Source organism: Ailuropoda melanoleuca, chromosome 4, assembly GCF_002007445.2.
Source record: "Ailuropoda melanoleuca isolate Jingjing chromosome 4, ASM200744v2, whole genome shotgun sequence".
In the NCBI taxonomy this organism is placed as follows: domain Eukaryota; kingdom Metazoa; phylum Chordata; class Mammalia; order Carnivora; family Ursidae; genus Ailuropoda; species Ailuropoda melanoleuca.
This window is the reverse complement of record NC_048221.1, coordinates 29,116,170-29,137,316: the sequence shown is the minus strand read 5'-3', so window position 1 is coordinate 29,137,316 and position 21,147 is coordinate 29,116,170. Positions and strand designations below refer to the sequence as shown.

The 21,147-nt window shown below is 37.1% G+C and overlaps 1 protein-coding gene across 4 annotated transcripts in view; it reads right to left on the bottom strand.

The window, feature by feature from the left end:
• C4H3orf14 (chromosome 4 C3orf14 homolog) overlaps positions 1–9,397 on the bottom strand; it is an 18,026-nt gene extending 8,629 nt beyond the window's left edge. Inside the window, exons 1-5 of one of the 4 annotated variants that reach the window (XM_019795512.2) lie at positions 9,288–9,397; positions 8,521–8,631; positions 8,067–8,167; positions 7,821–7,904; positions 6,295–6,418 (exon numbers count right to left, since the gene is read on the bottom strand). In XM_019795512.2, the coding sequence (XP_019651071.1) occupies positions 6,295–6,418; positions 7,821–7,873 (177 nt within the window). In that variant the 5' untranslated portion in view covers positions 7,874–7,904; positions 8,067–8,167; positions 8,521–8,631; positions 9,288–9,397. The remainder of the gene's footprint in view (positions 1–6,294; positions 6,419–7,820; positions 7,905–8,066; positions 8,168–8,520; positions 8,632–9,287) is intronic. The other 3 variants (XM_019795513.2, XM_011220009.3, XM_002915440.4) reach the window with 3 other exon arrangements.
• Between the last annotated feature and the right edge of the window lie 11,750 nt (positions 9,398–21,147).

Here is a 21,147-nt window from a genome sequence, read left to right as displayed (position 1 = left end):
GAACCCTTAAGCATTCATTAAACTTGCTTTTCATTGAATTGGAGAAAGTGAGAAATGTGAGGAGGAAAGAGGAGAGACTTGGTCCTGTAAGTCATTGGCCCTGGGTGGTGGTGGTGGGGGTTGCAGTCTGTTGAAGGCTGTAACTGCCAGCTGCCCCAAGAATGCCTCCAGGACCCGCCTTAATGGAAGTACTCGGCGTGTCTCTGATCTGCTGTAGCACATTCCTGTTCTCACCCTGGAGTGTTCGTCCAACTTCCTCATGAGATGATGTTCACTACCACAAAATTGCCTTTTTGGGTTAAACTAAATTTTGTTGATGGGGGTGGGGTGGGGAAAGAGGTCGAAGAGATGACAGTTTACATCATAGAAGTATTTATAGAAACAAAATTCTCTTTCTCTTCCAAATCTGTACCAATTATGTTTGTTTCTAAAAGGCAGACACATTTTATTTTATTCATAAGAGGGAAACTAGCAGAAACTAACAATCCATTATCGTCTGTGATATTTACTGACTAAACCCTCAATTTGAATTTTCTTCATTACCTAAATTCATGTCCATTCTTTTACTATTATGCTTGAACCTTTGGGATTAGTCTTTTTGTTATTGTTCCCATTTTTAAAACATTCTTTTATTTTTTCCAAATACATTTAGGGAAATTTTGTTGGGTTTGATGTAGATTTTGGTGGGGTTATTTTTAAATCTAATAATAACACTGTGACTGATTTTAGAAAAATAAGTTTTCCCCGTCAGGATTAAGGCATAGATTTCCATTTAAATTTTAAATCTCCTGTTGAAGTGTAAGAATTATCTTTATACCAATCATGCATATCCCTTGTTAAGAGCTTTCTCAAGTATTTTATAATTTCATTGCTAATGTGAATGTGATTTCGTATTTTCCAGTTATGTATGTAGGACTATTACAGATTTTTGAATGGTTATGTTTTATCCATTAATTTTACTCAACTCATAATATACTAGTTTTAAACAACTTTGGCTTTTCTAAGTATATAGCCTTATTGATTAAAAATACTAGGGTTATATCTTACTTTCCAAAAATTAAAGCTCACTCCCTGTTAGTGTTTCTTATATGGGTCAGAGCATCTAAAAAAGGTCAAATAATGGATGGTATTAGAGCTTATCCTTATTTTGTTAGTATCTTCGTAGGAATGTTTCCAAGTTTCAGTGGAACCATTTTTAAAGTGTATTCTATACCTAAGCACATATCCTGATGTAACGGAACCTGTTCTTGACAAGGGGTATTAGGAGTAGTCACTTTATGGTTTTCCTCATGTCCANGCACTGTTAATGCAGTATCCATTAGGCTCAGTGGCCGGTGAGCACTTGAAATGTGACAAGTCTGAGTTGAGAAGCACTGTAAATGTAAACTATACACTGAATTTTGAAGGCTTAGTGGGGGAAAAAATCATAAAATATTTACTAACTTTCAACAGTATTGCATTTGAAATATGAAATTAATTTTAATACATTTCATTTAATCTGTTTAACTTTATTAAAAGTGGCTGGCTCAGTTGGGAGGAGCATGGGATGCTTGATCTTGGGGTCATGAGTTCAGCTCCAAGCTGGGTATAGAGATTACTTAAATAGATTAAAACTTAAAGGTCGTTACTAGAAAATTTAAAATTATTCGTATTAGATTCCTGTTGCATAACACAACTTCTATCAATTTATGGGAATTACAAGGAACAGAGGAACACACTAAGTGATACCTCAGCAGTGTCATTAGCCATATCCTGAGTATGGGAAACTATAGGAGAAACGAGGCTATTCCTTCAATGAATAAATTAAAAGGGGGTTTAAAAAAAAAAAAAAGGCAGAGGGAAATTTAGAGATTTGAGAGACCTATCAATCAATTATGTACTAGACTTTATTTGGATTCCGATTCAAACAAATGTAAAAACAGGTTAATCAGGGACATCTGAATCCTGACTGACTATTTGAGGAATTGTTAGTTTCTTAGATTGATCATGGTATTGTGATTGTACTTAAAATAGCCGTTATCTTTGAGTGATAAACACTGATGAAAAAGACGTGATACTTACAGATGAAACAATGTGATGTCTGAAGATTAGCTTCAAAATAATTTGAGGGGCTGGGGATGAAGGTGTAGATGAAACAAGATTGGGTGTGTTTTGAAAATTATTGAATCTGGGTAATAAGCACATGGAAGTACATTCTTCTATTCCCTCTTCTATGTAGGTTTGAAATATTTCATAACAGTTAAACAAGTTTCCAGTTTGGATGGTGGTGTAAATGTTACTCTATGGCAGGATTCAGCAGCCTCTGTAAATGCATTGACTCGTGATTAGGAAAGGTAATCTATGAGCACAAAGTCATGTACTGGGATTTATTCCTTTCCCCCTCCCTAGACATGTCCCTTCCTCCCAACCCAGCAATATATATCTTCCTATAAAAATACAGTGAAGCCAGCCATGACTGGGTTGGATTTAAACTTTTAATCTGCTGAAGGGGCAATTTCTGGGATCGAAAAAAGAAGATCCGAAAGGATGAGATACAGGGTCAGTGGTTCAAAGAACCCTTAAGCATTCATTAAACTTGCTTTTCATTGAATTGGAGAAAGTGAGAAATGTGAGGAGGAAAGAGGAGAGACTTGGTCCTGTAAGTCATTGGCCCTGGGTGGTGGTGGTGGGGGTTGCAGTCTGTTGAAGGCTGTAACTGCCAGCTGCCCCAAGAATGCCTCCAGGACCCGCCTTAATGGAAGTACTCGGCGTGTCTCTGATCTGCTGTAGCACATTCCTGTTCTCACCCTGGAGTGTTCGTCCAACTTCCTCATGAGATGATGTTCACTACCACAAAATTGCCTTTTTGGGTTAAACTAAATTTTGTTGATGGGGGTGGGGTGGGGAAAGAGGTCGAAGAGATGACAGTTTACATCATAGAAGTATTTATAGAAACAAAATTCTCTTTCTCTTCCAAATCTGTACCAATTATGTTTGTTTCTAAAAGGCAGACACATTTTATTTTATTCATAAGAGGGAAACTAGCAGAAACTAACAATCCATTATCGTCTGTGATATTTACTGACTAAACCCTCAATTTGAATTTTCTTCATTACCTAAATTCATGTCCATTCTTTTACTATTATGCTTGAACCTTTGGGATTAGTCTTTTTGTTATTGTTCCCATTTTTAAAACATTCTTTTATTTTTTCCAAATACATTTAGGGAAATTTTGTTGGGTTTGATGTAGATTTTGGTGGGGTTATTTTTAAATCTAATAATAACACTGTGACTGATTTTAGAAAAATAAGTTTTCCCCGTCAGGATTAAGGCATAGATTTCCATTTAAATTTTAAATCTCCTGTTGAAGTGTAAGAATTATCTTTATACCAATCATGCATATCCCTTGTTAAGAGCTTTCTCAAGTATTTTATAATTTCATTGCTAATGTGAATGTGATTTCGTATTTTCCAGTTATGTATGTAGGACTATTACAGATTTTTGAATGGTTATGTTTTATCCATTAATTTTACTCAACTCATAATATACTAGTTTTAAACAACTTTGGCTTTTCTAAGTATATAGCCTTATTGATTAAAAATACTAGGGTTATATCTTACTTTCCAAAAATTAAAGCTCACTCCCTGTTAGTGTTTCTTATATGGGTCAGAGCATCTAAAAAAGGTCAAATAATGGATGGTATTAGAGCTTATCCTTATTTTGTTAGTATCTTCGTAGGAATGTTTCCAAGTTTCAGTGGAACCATTTTTAAAGTGTATTCTATACCTAAGCACATATCCTGATGTAACGGAACCTGTTCTTGACAAGGGGTATTAGGAGTAGTCACTTTATGGTTTTCCTCATGTCCAAATTAGGAGATCAGTGCAGGTCAGTGGTTTTCACCATTCTTTAGAGCCACAATAGAGCAGGCAAGGAGGGGCTGAATGGATGGGTCTTTGACCAAAGCAGGTCCACTTAGTTTTTATGCTAAACAAAAAACAAAAACAAAAAAATTAAAGCCTTAAGTGAAAATCTAATCTATGTGCTTTTTAAAGTTTCTCCCAACTGAAAATTCTGTGATCAAGTCCTATTTAGGTCACTTTCACAATAGCCTCCATGGTAGAGCCCTTAATAATTATTTCCAAAGTTTAAAACAAAATAAGAGGGAAATCAGGATTAAAAAAGTTTGCATATACAAGTATTCAAAGTATCTTTAAAAAAAAAAAAGGGAAGAGATTGCATGTCCATGAGCAAGCACCGAATCTGGGATATAAGAGCTCAGTAAATGCTTATTAAAAGACTAAAGGGAAATATACAAAAACATTAATTTCAAGCTGGGTGGGATGATGTGGAAAGTATGCTATTTCGTCTTCTTGGCTCTTTCCAGTTTTTTACAGCGAGAATATATTGCTTTTATAATCNAAAGACTAAAGGGAAATATACAAAAACATTAATTTCAAGCTGGGTGGGATGATGTGGAAAGTATGCTATTTCATCTTCTTGGCTCTTTCCAGTTTTTTACAGCGAGAATATATTGCTTTTATAATCGGGAAAAAACACCATCTAAACTTGTTTCTAATGACGATGAAACTAGGTCCATTGTCTTCCTTCCAGATATGGCAATGATTTCTTAGCTATTCTCCTTAAATCTAATCTCCCCGTTCTGCAAATCACATTGCATCTAAATAGGAAATGAATCTTTCTTAAATACCCATATGCTTCTTATATAAGTCTCTATTTTTCTTTTGCTCAAACACTTTTAGTACTGTATTATCCCTATATATCAAGTCTCAACTTCTTCAGTTGGTCTTACAAAACATATTCAACCTTGTTTCCCGTGACTTTGCAAGCTAGTTAGCTCAGGATCCCCTGGACACTAACAGGGCCACTCATTCTTCTGGTCTTGGTTCTTCTGTAAGAATGCAATGCAATATCTTGCATTCTGCCTATTCAAACACAGCTCCAGCTTAGCCTCCCCTCTCAGACATGTTAGAATATTCTAGCTTTTGATGATTTTTTTTTATATGCACTCCCAAACTGCTAAGGATTCCGCATAATTTAATGTTCGATCAACTAAGGTCTCATGTTGTGTGTGATAACCTTATGTCATCAGTAAAGCCTGTTAGCTATTTGATGTAAAGAACTATGAATTATTTTGTTAACTCCACTTTCTGCTTAGAACTAGCTCAGTTGTAAGGCCCCGCTGGGCATTCACCAAATACTTGCTCACTAAAAGGAAGATACTTGAAAAAATCCAAATAGCACCTGTACTTGTTGCAGGTGAGTAGCGATCAAGCCTTCAAGCCTTCTAATTTAGTTTTTCTGACTTTTCACAGCAAATTCCAGATTATCCTATATATTTCCATTTAAAAATAAATATTGCAAACACCATTGGGCAAGTAAGACATATGGCAACATAGAATGCTTTGGTAGCACTATGGCTGTGACTTAAATTACTGTGGATCAAACTGCCAGAAGCTGAGAAGATAACTGAATTTTCCTCTTCCTTTATCCTCTAGTGACTACATAAGATAACTATATCATGCCTATCGATGAAAATATTTAACAATAAAAAACTGAAAACACTGCTTTATAACTTAAATAATATAGCCTTACTCCCAAATGTTTTAGTCATAGGATCTCTTGGAAGCTTGAATGGAAGCAAACTTTAGGGTTTTAATTATGGATGAAGCCATACAATTCTGGAAGCAAAGTATAGCAAGCAGCCAAAAATGTTACACATATGATTTTACTCCAAATGGGCACATTGGCCAAATGGTGGGGCCCTGCGCAATCACATACTTTGACCACCTCCTCCATCACTATCAAGAGAGATCTGGGAAATCTGTTATCTTAGATATGAATTCTACGTGCTGACTGTGGCCCCAGTAGGGCAAAATCAAATTGTTCTTGTTTTTATGATGTTAAATAGTTTTGAGTTGGATCTAAAAACGTTATAGGTACTTCATGGGGTTTTAGGATCTCCCTATAAATAAAAGAAGATGGAAGACGGAAAGCTACATCTTGTATTTATTACTTCTTGCACAAGGTGACCTTTAAATTCCTTCTATGGTTACTGGTTCTTCTGGTTGATTAAAAACACTTAGGTAAAAAAAACTTCCATTTTTTTTCATTTAAAAAAGAATCCATATGCAACTTCTCCAACTAACGGGTTTAAAAACTAGATGGTACTTCACTAATTTTATTTATTACTCAAAACAAATTTTATATATATAAAAATTATGAAATTCACTTAAAACCATTTTTTGCAAAGGTGGGGAAAAAAATCTTTATACTCAAGTCATGGAAACTTACCATTAAAAGACTAAGGTTCCTTCTAAAAGCAGTCTCAGCTGCTTGCATCTGAGATGCCTTTTCCTTGTTTTCATCTATAAATTTATTCTCCATTTGTTGAAGTACCATTAATCTTTGTGATACTCTAGAAAAAAATGAAGATTACATAAAGTTTTTTTTTAAAGGGTACATTTTTTGCTTGACTAACATAAAAAATTTATTTCTTAATTATACCTCATTTCAAGTTCAACCTATTTTGAAAACCAGTTACTATGTCAATTAATAAGACAGTGGAAAACTCAAATAGTTCAAAAAGTCTTTAATCTGGGTAAAATTATTCTTATTTTCATTAACATATCTATCGTAAGTACATGCTTCTGTTTTTTTAGCCTCTATGGTCTTTGCAATTATTTTAGAGTGTTAAAAACATGTTTTAATTTTTGGTGAAAATGCAAACTGTAATACATATCCCTTTGTACACATACTTATATATACCTCCCCACACACATACATTGATATAACTTGCTATACGAAACCTTCTGCTTAACACTTCAATACCCCTGAATCTCATGTTACACATTTAGAATTGCGCTAAACTTCCATATGTTTGAAGAAGCAATAAAAATATTTTTTTCCTCTTTTTCCAAGAGAAAGATGATGGTTCCATATATGAGTGAGAGGCTGTGTGTATGTATGCATATTCACAACAAGGTGAAACAGTAATTGAAGAAAGATGTAAAAAGTTTTAAGTAAATTGTCAAACTACTTTGTTATATATAATATACTTTAAAAATTTCTCATTGGTCAAATGCTCATTTTACAAGTTTTTTGGTCCTCTTAAATGATTAACAAAATGTCAGATGATAAAAAATACATGTGGTATATATAACAGTCTAACCACTTTCCAGATAGTTGTGGAGATTCTTAAGAAATGCTATATTTCAGAGGGCTGTTCTTGAGGGTAGCGTTAAAATTGAGTACTTTCAACATTTTTATAAGGGAAGGATCTTAGAAAGCCAAGGAAGAGGGCCTGGTAATTAAAGGAAAACATCAGAACCCGCAGAAAGAGGTAGAGAAGGTTAATATCAAGTATAAGTGAAGGACTGCTTATGTAATTTGCAAGACCTAATGCAAAGTGAAAATGTGGGGCTCCTTGAAAAGAAAAAACTTAGGAATTTCACGACAGCAACATTAGAGCATTAAACCAAGTGAGGGACTGTGAGTACACAGGTCACATACTCATGAAGCCTAACCTGGGTAAAAGGTGTACAGAAGTCCATGAAATATCAGTGAGGAAACTATAAAAAGGTGAGAAGGGTGAATTTATCTAGATAATAGTAATAACTGTAAAGAGAGAACATGACTATACCTTTTAATATTTGTTATTCTTAAGAGACAGTGACATTCCCTAACACCAAAATCTCTCAAGTGTCAGAAAATTTAAATGACGCACTTTCAGACTTTTTAAGTCTTCTGTCTCACAATATTTCACTAACAAAACCAGTACAATTTATTCATTTAGATAAGCCCTTTAAAAAAAAACTTACATTTCTTCATGTCTTTTAGAGAGGCGAATTTCTTGAGCAAACAAGGAAGTCATCTTTAGTCAAAGCTGCCGTATAAGATTTCTGCTAAATAATAAAAACATTTAAAGTTACTTTAATGTCCTCAGCTTTATAGCAGTTGATTGTTTTATTACCTCAACCTATTGGTTCTCTCAGAAGAGAAAAATAAAAATTGAGATATAATGATGTGTAAAATGAAAGAATGCATTTAAGACCATTTTTACTTACGATGCACAGTTTTTCATGTGCCAGACGCATCCAGAAACACCACGAATCAGGTAAACTCAACATATTTCACATTTCCTCCTTTTACTTCCTCACACTTTAACCTTAATTTGAATTGAAAACAAACAAGCAGCTGGTACGAAGACTAGTAAACATTTTATTGAATCAACAGAAAGAAAAAAATCCACTCTGTAAATTTCAACACGGGAATATCATCCCTTATGCATGTGCACACACACATAGAAAGGCAAACAAGTATAAGAACCAACTGGAAACTCATGGTCTTTCCTTTATTGGAAGACTGCCCAGTTCTACCATCCCTTTTCCAAATAAAGTATTTTTCATGTATAACTGCGGGGGAAAACCCAACTGGTCTATTCACCTTACCCTTGGTGCTCAGGACTCCCATTTGGGGAGTTTAGGAAAGCCCATTTTAACGGCATATGAGCAAACTCACCTTGACTGAAGAGCCTGGACCAATACAGATAAAGATCAAGTGGAGTGCTTTGAAAGCTCACAGTCTGAAGGTAAATCATCTGGTTGCGTGCAAAAGCTGAAGGTGACTGTCCTAAGGGAGAAAAAAACAGGAATGAAATTCTTTTCCTGGAGCGAAGCACTGGCTTTCCTAAATTTTATGAATTAAACACTGTCGCTGATCTCTGAGTATCCAGCGCTGATAGACTGAGCTCTTCCTTCAGGGTACATACATGGAGGTGTAGGGCACTGAGCCCAGCCAAGGGCAAGGAAACACAGCCCTGCCCTCAACGGGTTTCCTTCTAAAGAAACCAATGTCTTGCGTTCAGCACCGCGGACAGCAATCGCTCGCCGGTTTGCCCGCAAGGATCTAGTTTCAGATACTTATCCTCTAAGATCACTACGGACCAATCGTCGCCGGCTTCCTCCCCCTTTCAAATGCAGCGTCGAGTAAACCTCGGAAAGTTAGTCCACGGTAACTTCTTTTCCGTAAGGTCCGCCATCAGCACTCCAGACAAACCCCAAGATGAATTCTGCCTTTCGAACCGAAGATTCGCACGGTCTCAGAGCCCTCAACCCTGCAAGCACTGTAACTCCCTGCTTATACCCAGAGGACTCACGACCTCTCTTCATCACCCCAGCCATCCCCCTTTAACAACATCCTGTCCACCGGCCCTGCGACCACTTGCGCTGCTCTCGGACAATCAGGGAACCCACCGGCAGCCCATAACTTGGTGGGACTTCACTTACCCAGTCGCACTCGGACCTTTTCCGTAAAGACGCCTGCTACAGTGCGGACGCAGGGTCCCAACACAGGCCTGGGCGTGGTCACGCCACCATTTTTGCGCACGCGTGACGAGGTGACGTAATCACGTCGCTATAAAAGGCGGGCCTCTGGCGCGAAAGGTGACGGTGCTGCGCTCGGGGGAGAGATCCTGAAGCGGTGGTTCCGAGCACTGTGAAAACATTTGGTGGTAGCTCAGTTTCGAGGCCTTTTGAAATAACACCTGAATATGCTTTAGAGAGGGAAGCTAGAATGTCACAGAGTGTGGAGATGGGGAAAAATCCTTCAAAGTACTCCAAAGTATTTGAATGGTCTGCACAGTCGGTAAAAGCTCTTTGCTTTAAAGAGCTTCACCCAGTTGGTCAGGTGCAGAGCAGAAGAGCATAGCCCCTGCCTGCACCCGCATAGGGACAGTAATATTGATCGTGGACGTTTTGAGGGGTTTGTGTGCAGGTCGCTGTGTTTAGGGGAATTACCTCAGCCCTTTCCCGACAACGCCTGGTGACGTAGGTACCATCATCCTCGTTCAACAGAGGAGCGAGCAGGCTTGGCCGTTTATCATTTTGGAGCTTGAAGTCAGCAGATCCTTGAGGAAATTTCCCACAGCCTTCAGGTCACACACTTGGGAATAATCCCTTTGTGCTGTAAAGTGCGTTCTTAAACCTTTTTTTTTCCCTTTGAAATAACTTGGCGAGACACGAAGTACTAGCCTTAATTTCAGAGGCAGTAACTGGGATTCAAGAGAGGTCAAGTTGTTTTCTTCCTACAGGTTACTGAGCTGGTAAAGGGCGAAGTGCTAGGACTTCAGTCCAGGTGTCTTTTATTTTTTAACTCCCAGAATATCTACATGAAACTCCTCTCCTGTTTTGGGATTAGGGCACTTCATGGTTCCTTTGCTTGGAAAAGCCTTCCCCAGAAATGCACATAGACTGAGTGCCTCATCTTTCATTGCTACTTCCTGGAAGAAGCATCCCTGGACCTTGAATATAAGATGGCAACTCCATTTCTTTTCTCTCTGTCCTCCTTCTCCTGCTTGGTTTTTCTCCAGAACACGCTGTTCCATACGTTTTACAATCACTTGTTCATGTGTTTATCAGTGCACCCCTACTAGAATTCGGACATCCTAAGAACAAGTATGATTTGCTGCTGTATCCTCAGCAACTAAAAAGGCCTTGAAATAATCCCAGATGGAAATTCCATCATCATTGAAGAGAGGTCTGTCTTCAGTTGATAGGGCCTTTGATTTGGCTGTTCCATAGTCTTCCTTAGTAAAGATGAAAAACAGACCTTTGAATGGCCTTGTGCTCTAGGAATGAAATAGAGCTTTTGCATAGTTACGAGGCATTCTTACCTCTTAGGTAAATTTACAAATAAGGATTTTTCTTGAATTGGTATGGGTTGCATGAAGTAGAGAACTGAGAAGCTGCACATTAAAGCATGCGTATGTTGTTTAAAACAAACTTTGTTCCCCTCCCTGTTTTATGGAAGTTTGCATAGTGACACAATTGGGACAAACCCAGCCCTTTTAACTTTGAATCTAGCTTCTTTAGGTCGTTGTCTGCCTTGGAGTGAATCAAGGAATACCTTGGAATTTTCTTGAAATTTTTAGAAGAAAGGTAATCAGGAATACTTCACAGACACTTAGAGATTATCTAGATAGACTGTGATAATACATCTTATAGCATCCCAAAAAAAGTATTTTCTACTTAAAGATATCTGCTATCATAGCTCCCATCTTCATGACAGCCCCAGTTAATCTTTTCTGTGAGACACTTGAGAAGAAGTGTCTCTGGCAATTGCACAGTCTGTCAGTATACAGCTTCCCTATTTATTAGGTAAGTTTGGGTACTTTCTGGAGTGAGATATTCGCCGTCTACCATGCAGATCATTAGAACCTACTAAGTAATGCCTGGCTCATAAGGGGGCATTCTGTAAATGTACAGTGAGGTTGATATTTCCTAACTCTGGTTCTGTATGTTCTGTCCACCAGCATGCTAAAATTGTCCCCTTAGCCTCATTATTTAGCCTTGTACTCTTTAGTCATAAATTCTTTAAGGATGTATTTATTAAATATTTCTAAGATGTAGTCCCTGCCCTCAGGAGCCTAGAGGAATCTTAAGGTATATACAAAAAGCTAGAGGATATTGGCTGACAACACAAAAATGACTAATATTCATCAAGTGCTCATTCTGTGCTAGACACTGTGTGTGATTTACCTCATCTAATCCTCATAACCCTGTGAGCAAGACAGGGTTGCTTGCTAGCTTACTTACTATCCCCATTTTTATAGCTGAGAAAACTGAGGCTTAGAGACATGACTTGTGATCACACTGTAAGTAAATTAGCCTTGGCTTGTTTGATGTTAGTATTGTATGTAATTACATACAGTATATTGAGAATGTGTAACTAAAAAGTGTCCTGCAGATTATGAGGGTGCTAGAGAAGAAAGGAGAGAGCACTAAGACCTGAAATAGTCTAGATAACATTTTGGAAGGCTGAGGTGAATTTTGAAAACCGGGTGGAGTTTGGAGGTCTGCTTTTGTAATTGGGTGTATGAGGTGGCAAGATGGGTCGTGAAGTCTTCTAAGTGAAGGAGGCATGTGTATGTACAGAAGTGTGTGCATGATCATACCTTTGGGATGAGGGCCAGTGGCGAGGAAGCATTGAGAAGAATGTTTTCTCCTTATTTCCCCCAATTTTGAAGATTTCATTTCTGGTGTCAGAGACTTAGAAAACAGTTTTGACAGTAATAAAGAGAGGGAGGTATTGGAGAAGGTGAGACTGGTAAGTAAAGAATAGAAAGGCTTGAGGGGCACCTGGGTGGCTCAGTCATTAAGGGTCTGCCTTTGGCTCAGGGCGTGATCCCAGGGTCTTGGGATCGAGCCCCACATCGGGCCCCCTGCTCTGCTGGGAGCCTGCTTCTTCCTCTCCCACTCCCCCTGCTTCTGTTCCCTCTCTCGCTGGCTGTCTCTCTCTCTGTCAAATAAATAAAATCTTAAAAAAAAGAATAGAAAGGCTTGAGGATGAAAAGGAAGGACAAGCTTTAAAGAGTAAGAAACAATTAATAGAATCTCAGGATCCTTGACAGTTTCAAAGACTTGAAATTACTAACTGTAAATTCTGTTAGGGTTTATACAGAGGCCTTCTTTTTACACTTCCTTTGGGTGTACTCTGGGTAGACAAATAATAAGAAAATGAAGAACTCATGCCTGAAATGGAGTTAGTGTTTTTTTTTGTTGTTGTTGTTTTGTTTTGTTTTTTACTCCTTGGTTTAGGAAATCCCAGATGAAATTTGGCAAAGTGGGTCCAATTGCTTGTATTTCTGCTTTTCTTCATTTTGAAATAGTCTCTACTCATAATATCTCTGAAATGCTTTAAATTGGCCCTGGATGGATTTTGACCAAAGAGAATTTGCAACCAGATACTTCTTTAGGGTCTTTTGTCAGTGAATCAGCTATCAGTCTAGGTCCAATTAGATAAAACTCTGCAATAGAGAAGTCATTATCACAGCTGGTGCCTGCATGGTAGACATTCTTAGCTGAGAGAACAAGACTGTGCTGATAAAACTATGCTCATTCCTGGAGATTTCCAGTGAGGATTTGCATAAGCTTTTTCCTTGTTGGGAGAGCAAATTAAAAACCTCACTAGTTCTAAAATTCACTTGAGAACACATTAGAATTTTAAAATTGAAAGCACAAATGATAATTCTTAGCAAATCATTTGTATGTTGTATACATAGTAAATACGTATATTTTCTCCTTCCCAAATTTCAGTAATTTAAAGCTCACACAATCCTTTTTTCTTAAACTGACACCGTTCCAGCTGTGTATAATTTAAAAGGCTTTTTTTTTTTTTTAATCCTGGCTTCTTGATTTCCCAGCAGCTTTCAATTTACTCATTGGTCTCTGTAACTTTTTCGCTTTTCTTGAAGTAGGAATTTTCTCTTTCATAGCCCTCCTGCCTATTTATTTTCTTCATATTATTCCCCCTTTTTGCTCTTAGGATCCTGTAAACAACTTTATCAGTCCACGATTAAGCAATTAAGAATCTTCTTAATGCATACTTAACTACTTGGAGCATTGTATTCTGTAGTTTCCATCTTTTTGTGATACTCTGCGACTGTGTTTACTAAAAAAAAGTTTGAGGCTCTTTGCCCAGCCTCTTTTTTCATCATTATTGTTTGCTGTATGCATCCGCTTGAAAACTTATAATTTCCTTTGAGAGAAAAAAGTTTGCAGTTTTACCACATTGCAACTTCTTTGCTTCAGAATCTAAAAATACGTAACGATACTGTCAAAAAATTGTTTTGCGGCGCCTGGGTGGCTCAGTCGTTAAGCGTCTGCCTTCAGCTCAGGGCGTGGGTCCGGCGTTATGGGATCCAGCCCCGCATCGGGCTCCTCCGCTGGGAGCCTGCTTCTTCCTTTCCCACTCCCCCTGCTTGTGTTTCCTCTTTCACTGGCTGTCTCTATCATTGTCAAATAAATAAATAAAATCTTAAAAAAAAATTCTGTTTTGGATTAATGCATTTGGGACAATTTTTAAAAAAATCGCCCATATCCTTCATTTATATGAGAACAGCATGAGACAATGTTTTATCTAGTTTTTTGAACATTTCATATGAATGCCTTTCTTCTTTTGCTAGAGCATCACATCTTGCTTTCAAATCTGATTTTTTCCCTCAAGTATCCCTTTGGTATTGCTTTTCAGACTTTATTAAATTGAAAGCTGTGTTGATTGTAGTGATGGTTTATTCTTACAAACCTTGAATATGAATGTTACTTTTAATGTAAGAATATTGAAAACTTTAGTTAAATATACACTTGGGGTTTGGCTCATTTTTATAATTGTATTTTTCAGAGGTTAACAACATGAAATAATTTCTGAATATACTTATATATGGGTCTGCTTTTCTTGAGCTCTGAAAAAAAAATACAAGTAGGAAGCCACAGAGAAAGATGGCAAATTAATTTCTTCAAGTTTTTAGTGTATTTCCCCAAGTCCAAATGTGTATTAAATTACTAGTTTATACATTCAAAAAATATTTTAATTAGATTAAGTATGAGCTTTAAGTTCTAGTCAACCTAAAATATTTGCAGCTGGTGAAAATATTAATGGTACTTTGAAAAATTGGATAAAGTTGTCCTTTACAGTTTTGTTGTCTGACTAGTACTTGTTTGATATGAAATAGAGATTAAACGTGTTGGCTTATATGCCTAAAATTTTGAAGAAAAGTAGAAGGGAAGAGAAATGGATTCATTTTAACTCTAGATGGCAGTTAAACACAGCTAACAAAGACCAACTTGTTTGAAATACAGAAACAAAAATAGTAAAACACACACACATTCTGTNCAAAAATAGTAAAACACACGCACATTCTGTTCTACCATCCAGTTAATTATATTCTCAAAATGATGTCTTGGATTGATATTACTAAACAAACANAAAATAGTAAAACACACACACATTCTGTTCTACCATCCAGTTAATTATATTCTCAAAATGATGTCTTGGATTGATATTACTAAACAAACATGTATAAGATGTAATTACACACAAGTGAAATAAATAGTGTAGGCCTGTAATTGCAAGATTTTTTTTTTCAACTGGTAGTATGGCATACACCTGTGCAATGGCTTATATTGCCTGTGTTTTATTTTGTCATTTTTACTAACATTTAATTCAGCATAGTTTTATTTTATGTACAGTTATTTACCAATATCAATTCAAACCATATGCCATTGGGAAAACTATTACATATTTAATGCTTGAAATGTTAAAATATAAGTAAAGCCTATTTTCATGAGGAAATGTGTTCTATATCAGTCCATTCCAAAAGCTGGCATAGATATCCCTGTGTGTACATTTGAGATTGCATTTTATTTTACTCTATCTATTTTTACATATAAGTATTTAATTCACATTTGCTTGGTGCTTTTGGGGGGTACTAAATTATGTTTCTTATAGTGTCTATAAGAGAAAGCAAAAGTTCGGTAGATCATACTTTGTTCTCTTCTCATGGTCTCAGCTCTTTGAGTAGACCCTATGTTCTATAAACTTGTGGAGCACAACTATCTCTGGTGTATGATAATGTTGATGTGGTGCCTGGTGAATAGAATAAAAAGGACTTAAAGTAGACCTAATTTGTCCCATCTGTCTTGTCAGGTGGCTTAGAAAAGGAAAAGATGTGGTATCATTTAAAAACAAATGTTGTATTGCAGGTTTAGATGAAACAACTAAATTCTTTTGAGAAGACTTATTTGATTGACTTTTGTTTCTTGTATTTAGCAATTTATGACCTGACTCTATTTTCAAATAGTGGATTATGGCATAGGCGACAGCTGATATAGTTCCAAAACCTTGGCAGCCTTGCCCTCAGGGAGACAGGGGTGAAGTGCCTCTCAGCCACAAAGGTCCACGTGGAGGGTCAGGGCAGCCTACTGGAAGCTGGACTTCGAACACCTCAGATCTTGGAATTAGCATTTGCCTTTGAGTTAGTAGAATTAATGTTCAATAGGCTCTTCAAGAGAGATGATGACATTGTACAGAGTTCTTATGCCCTTGGAGTTACTTTCCTAGACTCCAAATTCTTATTAGCGGGTGTTGGTTCATAGTAGGGCCTTGATAAATGCTTGTCGGATATATTTAAGTTGACAAGGATAGCTTTTAAAAATTATTTTTATTTTATTTTTTTTAAAAGATTTTATTTATTTATTTGAGAGAGAGAGAGAGAGCACAAGCCTGGGAAGCAGCGAGGAAGAGGGAGAAGCAGACTTCCCACTGAGTGAGGCTCCATCTCTGGACCCCGGGATCATGAACTGAGCCAAAGGCAGCCGCTTAACCGATTGAGCTACCCAGGTGCCCCAGGATTTTTTTTTTTTAAAGCAACATAAAAACTGTCCCATGTTACTCAAAAACAGAAGGAAAAGAATTTATCCATTTATTTTTGGGAGTTTCTACTAGAATTTTATAAAGATTAGTGTAATTGCTGCTTATCTCTAACAGACTGTTGCCTTGTATGGATGTGGAGTTGACAGAGCTTCTAATTTTTCAAGGGAAGATAGAAATTTGGATTTTCATGTGAAATCTTTTGCTTTTTCAGTGTTAGCAACTATTTCAAATAAAAAACAAAAAAAATACAATAGCAAGCTGATGGTTTACAACCTTCAATATATACCACTCTAATTTTTTAGCTCATTTAAAAAAAAAAAGATTTTATTTATTTGAGAGAGAGAGTGTGCACAAGCAGGGGGAGGGGCAGAGGGAGAGGGAGAAGCAGAGTGCCCACTGAGCAGGGAGCCCGATGTGGGGCCTGATCTCAGGACCCTGGGATCATGACCTGAGTCGCAGGCAGACGCTTAACTGACTGGGCCACTCAGGTGCCCTTTTTTTTTTTTTAAATAATATATAAGATTGATTGGCTGAAGTATTTTAGTTATGGTACAGTCCAATCGTACTTGTTTGAGGTTATACTAGTTATTTTTTTTTTAAGACTTTATTTATTTGACAGAGAGAGAGACAGCCAGAGAGGGAACACAAGCAGGGGGAGTGGGAGAGGAAGAAGCAGGCTCCCAGCGGAGGAGCCTGATGTGGGCCTCGATCCCAGAACGCTGGGATCACGCCCTGAGCCTAAGGCAGACGCTTAAGGACTGAGCCACCCAGGTGCCCCCCCCCCCACACTAGTTATTTTAAATTAAATTTTGCGGTCTTTCTGGAAGTCTTCAATTTCACGTCCACCATCAGACTCTTGAATATTATCTGTGGATATCTGTTCCCATTCTTTGCATTTTTATCCTTTTTAATTTCATTCTCAAAGAGTAACCTGAAGTTTTGGGAGTGCTTTGCTGTAGTTACCATGGACCGCCTACTTTGGGTCCAAAAATGCAAGTCCTGAAGAAATGTCTGATTGTCTCTTCATTAGTTTTTCTTTTCCTACCTTTTCCCTTTCTACAGTCTGGTTTCTTTTTTCAGAACATAGAACTCATAACTTCCTTCCTCAAATCCTGTAGTGCCTTTCCATTGCCCTCAGAGTAAAATCCACACTCCTTTGCACATAGTACAAGGTCCTGCTTGATCAGGTACGGCTTACCTCCCTGACTTCTTTCTTACTAGGTTCCCCCTCGTTCGCTCTGATCTTGCCGCTGCACACCAAGCTCAGCCCCACCTCAAGCTATGTTCACTCTGCCTGGAACATCTTACACAGACCTTTATATGCTCTGTAAATGTCACTTCCTGCGAGTGTCCTTTTTTGCCCACCTCGTCAAAAATGATCTCTTTTCCCATCATTCTCTGTCCTCTTTCTTTTTATAGTTCTTTTTTTTTTTTTTTAAGTTTTTACTTATTTGACAGAGAGAGAGACAGTGAGAGAGGGAACACAAGCAAGGGGAGTGCAAGAGGGAGAAGCAGGCTTCCCACGGAGCAGGGAGCCCAATGCAGGGCTAGATCCCAGGACCTTGGGATCATGACCTGAGCCCAAGGCAGATGCTTAACAGCTGAGCCACCCAGGTGCCCCCTCCCCCCCTTTTTTTTTTAATAGTTCTTACCTCTACCTGATACAAATTTGTGTGTGTGTGTGTGTGTGTGTGTGTATGTATCTGGTAAATTTGCTTGCATGTTTGTTGTCTTCCTCTTCCACTAGAATATAGATTTCATGAGGGCAAGAACCCAGTTCATCTTGCTGTCTGCTGTACCTTCAATACCTAGAACAGCATCCCCTCCTATTCTCTTTAACAGAACTGTAAAATAAATAAGATCTAGGCAGCCACAGTAGTATTGAGTAGTGAAAGGAAAGGGGTACAGGGGCAAAGCTAGGAAGACACTGTAAGTTATGACTCCAATACATCATGTGCTGTACTTTTGACATATGTGCCCATCGTTGTAACCCGTGGCCTCAGTAGCTTTTTTTCAGTTTTAGAAATTTGACTTTCTATGATGTGTGATAGAATTTAAAAATGGTATGTTAAACATGCTTTGTAGAACTACATTCATGTAAATGACTTACTAAATTATAGTATGATTTTTTGCGTGTGGATTACTCTATGAATAAAAAATCTAGTAGAAAGTTACCCTTTCTGAATCTATACTGTAATGTTCACATTTGAGGGTCACAATAAAATCCTGGGGATGTGTTTCATGATATTTCAAATTGCTATCAGAGAATTTAGGATTCAGAGAAATAAAATTAAATCATTATTTATATGGTATTTTTCTTCGCATTGTATCTACTTAGTGTGTAGAAGTTCTTGGTGGAGACGTAGTTCACCATAGACACCACATAGAGAATTTGTTGAATTTGGAAATAGTTTTGCACTGTTGAAGTGATTTTCTTGTAGTGTTTGTTATAATTCTGTGTTGCACATGAACTTTTTATCTATTTGTATGAGACAAGGATTCCCAAAAAAGATGATTTAGGAGATTAGCAGTTGAACTTCATTTATCTCCTGCGTTCCAATTTTATTTCCCGAAGGTATATAATTTTATGGTTCAGATGAAAATCTGACAGCTGTGAATGCTTTCAAATTCTTTTTAAGATCACCATTTTTGTTCTCATTGATAGTTTAAATATAGTCTGTTGAGAGTACTCATGTGAGTTTATGGAAAGTTCTGTGCGGAAAAAAAAAACCTTATATAAATTTATTTTTCTACACACTTTGCTATACATAAATATATCCATATAAAATTTTCACCTTCATTAAAAGTAGACCACCTTTAAACAAAGTATGCAGGGAAAAGGAATATGAAAGTAGTAAACTCATCTTCCTATCCCAGACATCGTAGAAATTTTAAACCAGTTGATGCTGTGAATAAGCCTAAAAAGTTTGACCTTCTTGACTGAAATGCACTGGATATTTGCCTTGATATGTGCTGGAGAGGCAGGGTGGAGAAATGGTGATATCGCTGAATTAGAGCACATGGATTCTAGCTCCAGATTTGCTACTTAAGAACTCAGTTTCATCATTGGCAAGAAAGGGAAAATATTAACTTTCTTTGTCTAATTCACAAGATACTCATGAGGACCAAATGAAATAATGTATATGATAGTGCTTTCAGAAATGAAAGATACTGTGAAGTGTGAAGTTTTTACTTTTGGGGGGCATTAATGATAGAGTAGATCTATTTTATTAGACTATTATTCTTTAGTATCATACGTAGTCTTGTTATGTGTGGTTAAAATCTTATCATAAATTGCTTAACTTGGAATGTGGTTCTATCTCATGAACTCGTGATAGCAAGGCTCTGGTGTATCTTTGTTCCCATTTGGCTTATGAATATCCAGTTAGTATCTTTTCAGAGATAGTATTTTCTCTCGTCTCTGGGATAACATGAGCTGTAAAGACTGAGAAATTTTAAGCTTATTTAGTAGGTGAATAAAGGTATTCATACATTTATTTAATATGCTAATAAAAGTAAATTTTCTTAGAGTAAATCTTGTAGTAGTGTCCTTATGTCATGTACGTTGCTTATTAGGTTTTGTGAACTAATTTTCCCATGCTCTTTAGACTCAGAATTACTGTGTGTTCATTTTTCACCCTGGAACTTATAAAAATTAATTCTCAAAAGTCACAATAAATAATTTAAACTTTATTCTGTACATTTAAAAACATCTTAAAATTAAGTTTCTCAGGAGAGTAGAATTGACAAATCTATTGGACTTTGAGGTATTTCCTAAAAGCACAAAATTGTAATACCGTTTAATCCCCAGATGTACGAAAAAGATTCAGCTATTTCTGATTTACTGTTAAAAAAGAGCCATACTGTTTGTATTTAAAATATGCAATCACTCCTAGGGCCACTTTTAGTAAAGTGAGCCTGGTCTAAAGCTGCATGAGAAAATTCAGGTCTATCTTTGAGAAGAGCTATGTTTTCAGGAAAATTATTTGAGCTAACTGAACTAACCAAGAAATGGTTTGTTATGTAGTCTTTGTTTGGCAGTAATGTTGCTATACCTACATCTTCAGTGGCTCTCACCTTCAGGCAAAGTCAAGTCCAAACTCTTTAGCCTAATATTTAGGGTTTTCCATGGCATAGACTTCAACCTCCTTTTCCAAGCTCATCTCATTTTTTTAGATGAAAATTTTGTTTATTCAAGACTTTCCCCAACATTCACATAAACTGAAGGTTCTTCATAACTTATTTTGTCACTCAGTATCTAGCCATCTTTTCAGGTTCCCTTTCAGCGTCATTTCCTTCTTAAACTTTTCCTCTGAATTGCCATGGCACTTGTTTATGTTAATACTCCTAGGCTGTTTTCCACCTAGTGATAAACTGTCATGTATTGTTATTTACCATTCAGATCTGTATATATTTTTGGGGTGTGTGTGTGTGTATATAAGAGAGACTGCATACATTGTTTCTATGTTCTACCAGGCTTAGAATATGCAAGAAGTATATAAAACATGTTCAATAAATGTTAAAACTGTTATGGCGGTTGCTTTCCCTAGTTTCGTAGTTATTGGTTGAAGTCAGACTTAACATCTAAAAGATGGACTGACTGGGGTACCTGAGTGGCTCAGTCGGTTAAGTGTCGGACTCTTGGTTGTGGCTCAAGTTATGATCTCAAGGTGGTGGGACGGAGCCCTTGCTCAGCAGGGAGTCTGCTGGAGATTCTTTTTCCCCCTCTTCCTCTGCCCCTCCCCCACCCCTGCACCTGCTCATGTATGCTCTCTCTGTCTCTCGCAAATAAATAAATAAATCTTTAAAGGAAAAATAAAATAAAAGATGGCCTGACCTGTGGTCTACCCCTACAGCATACTTTTTGAGCATGAGTATTCTCTATGTATAACATTACTTTAATTCTGAAAAAACTCGGACAAAATATGAAAGATAATT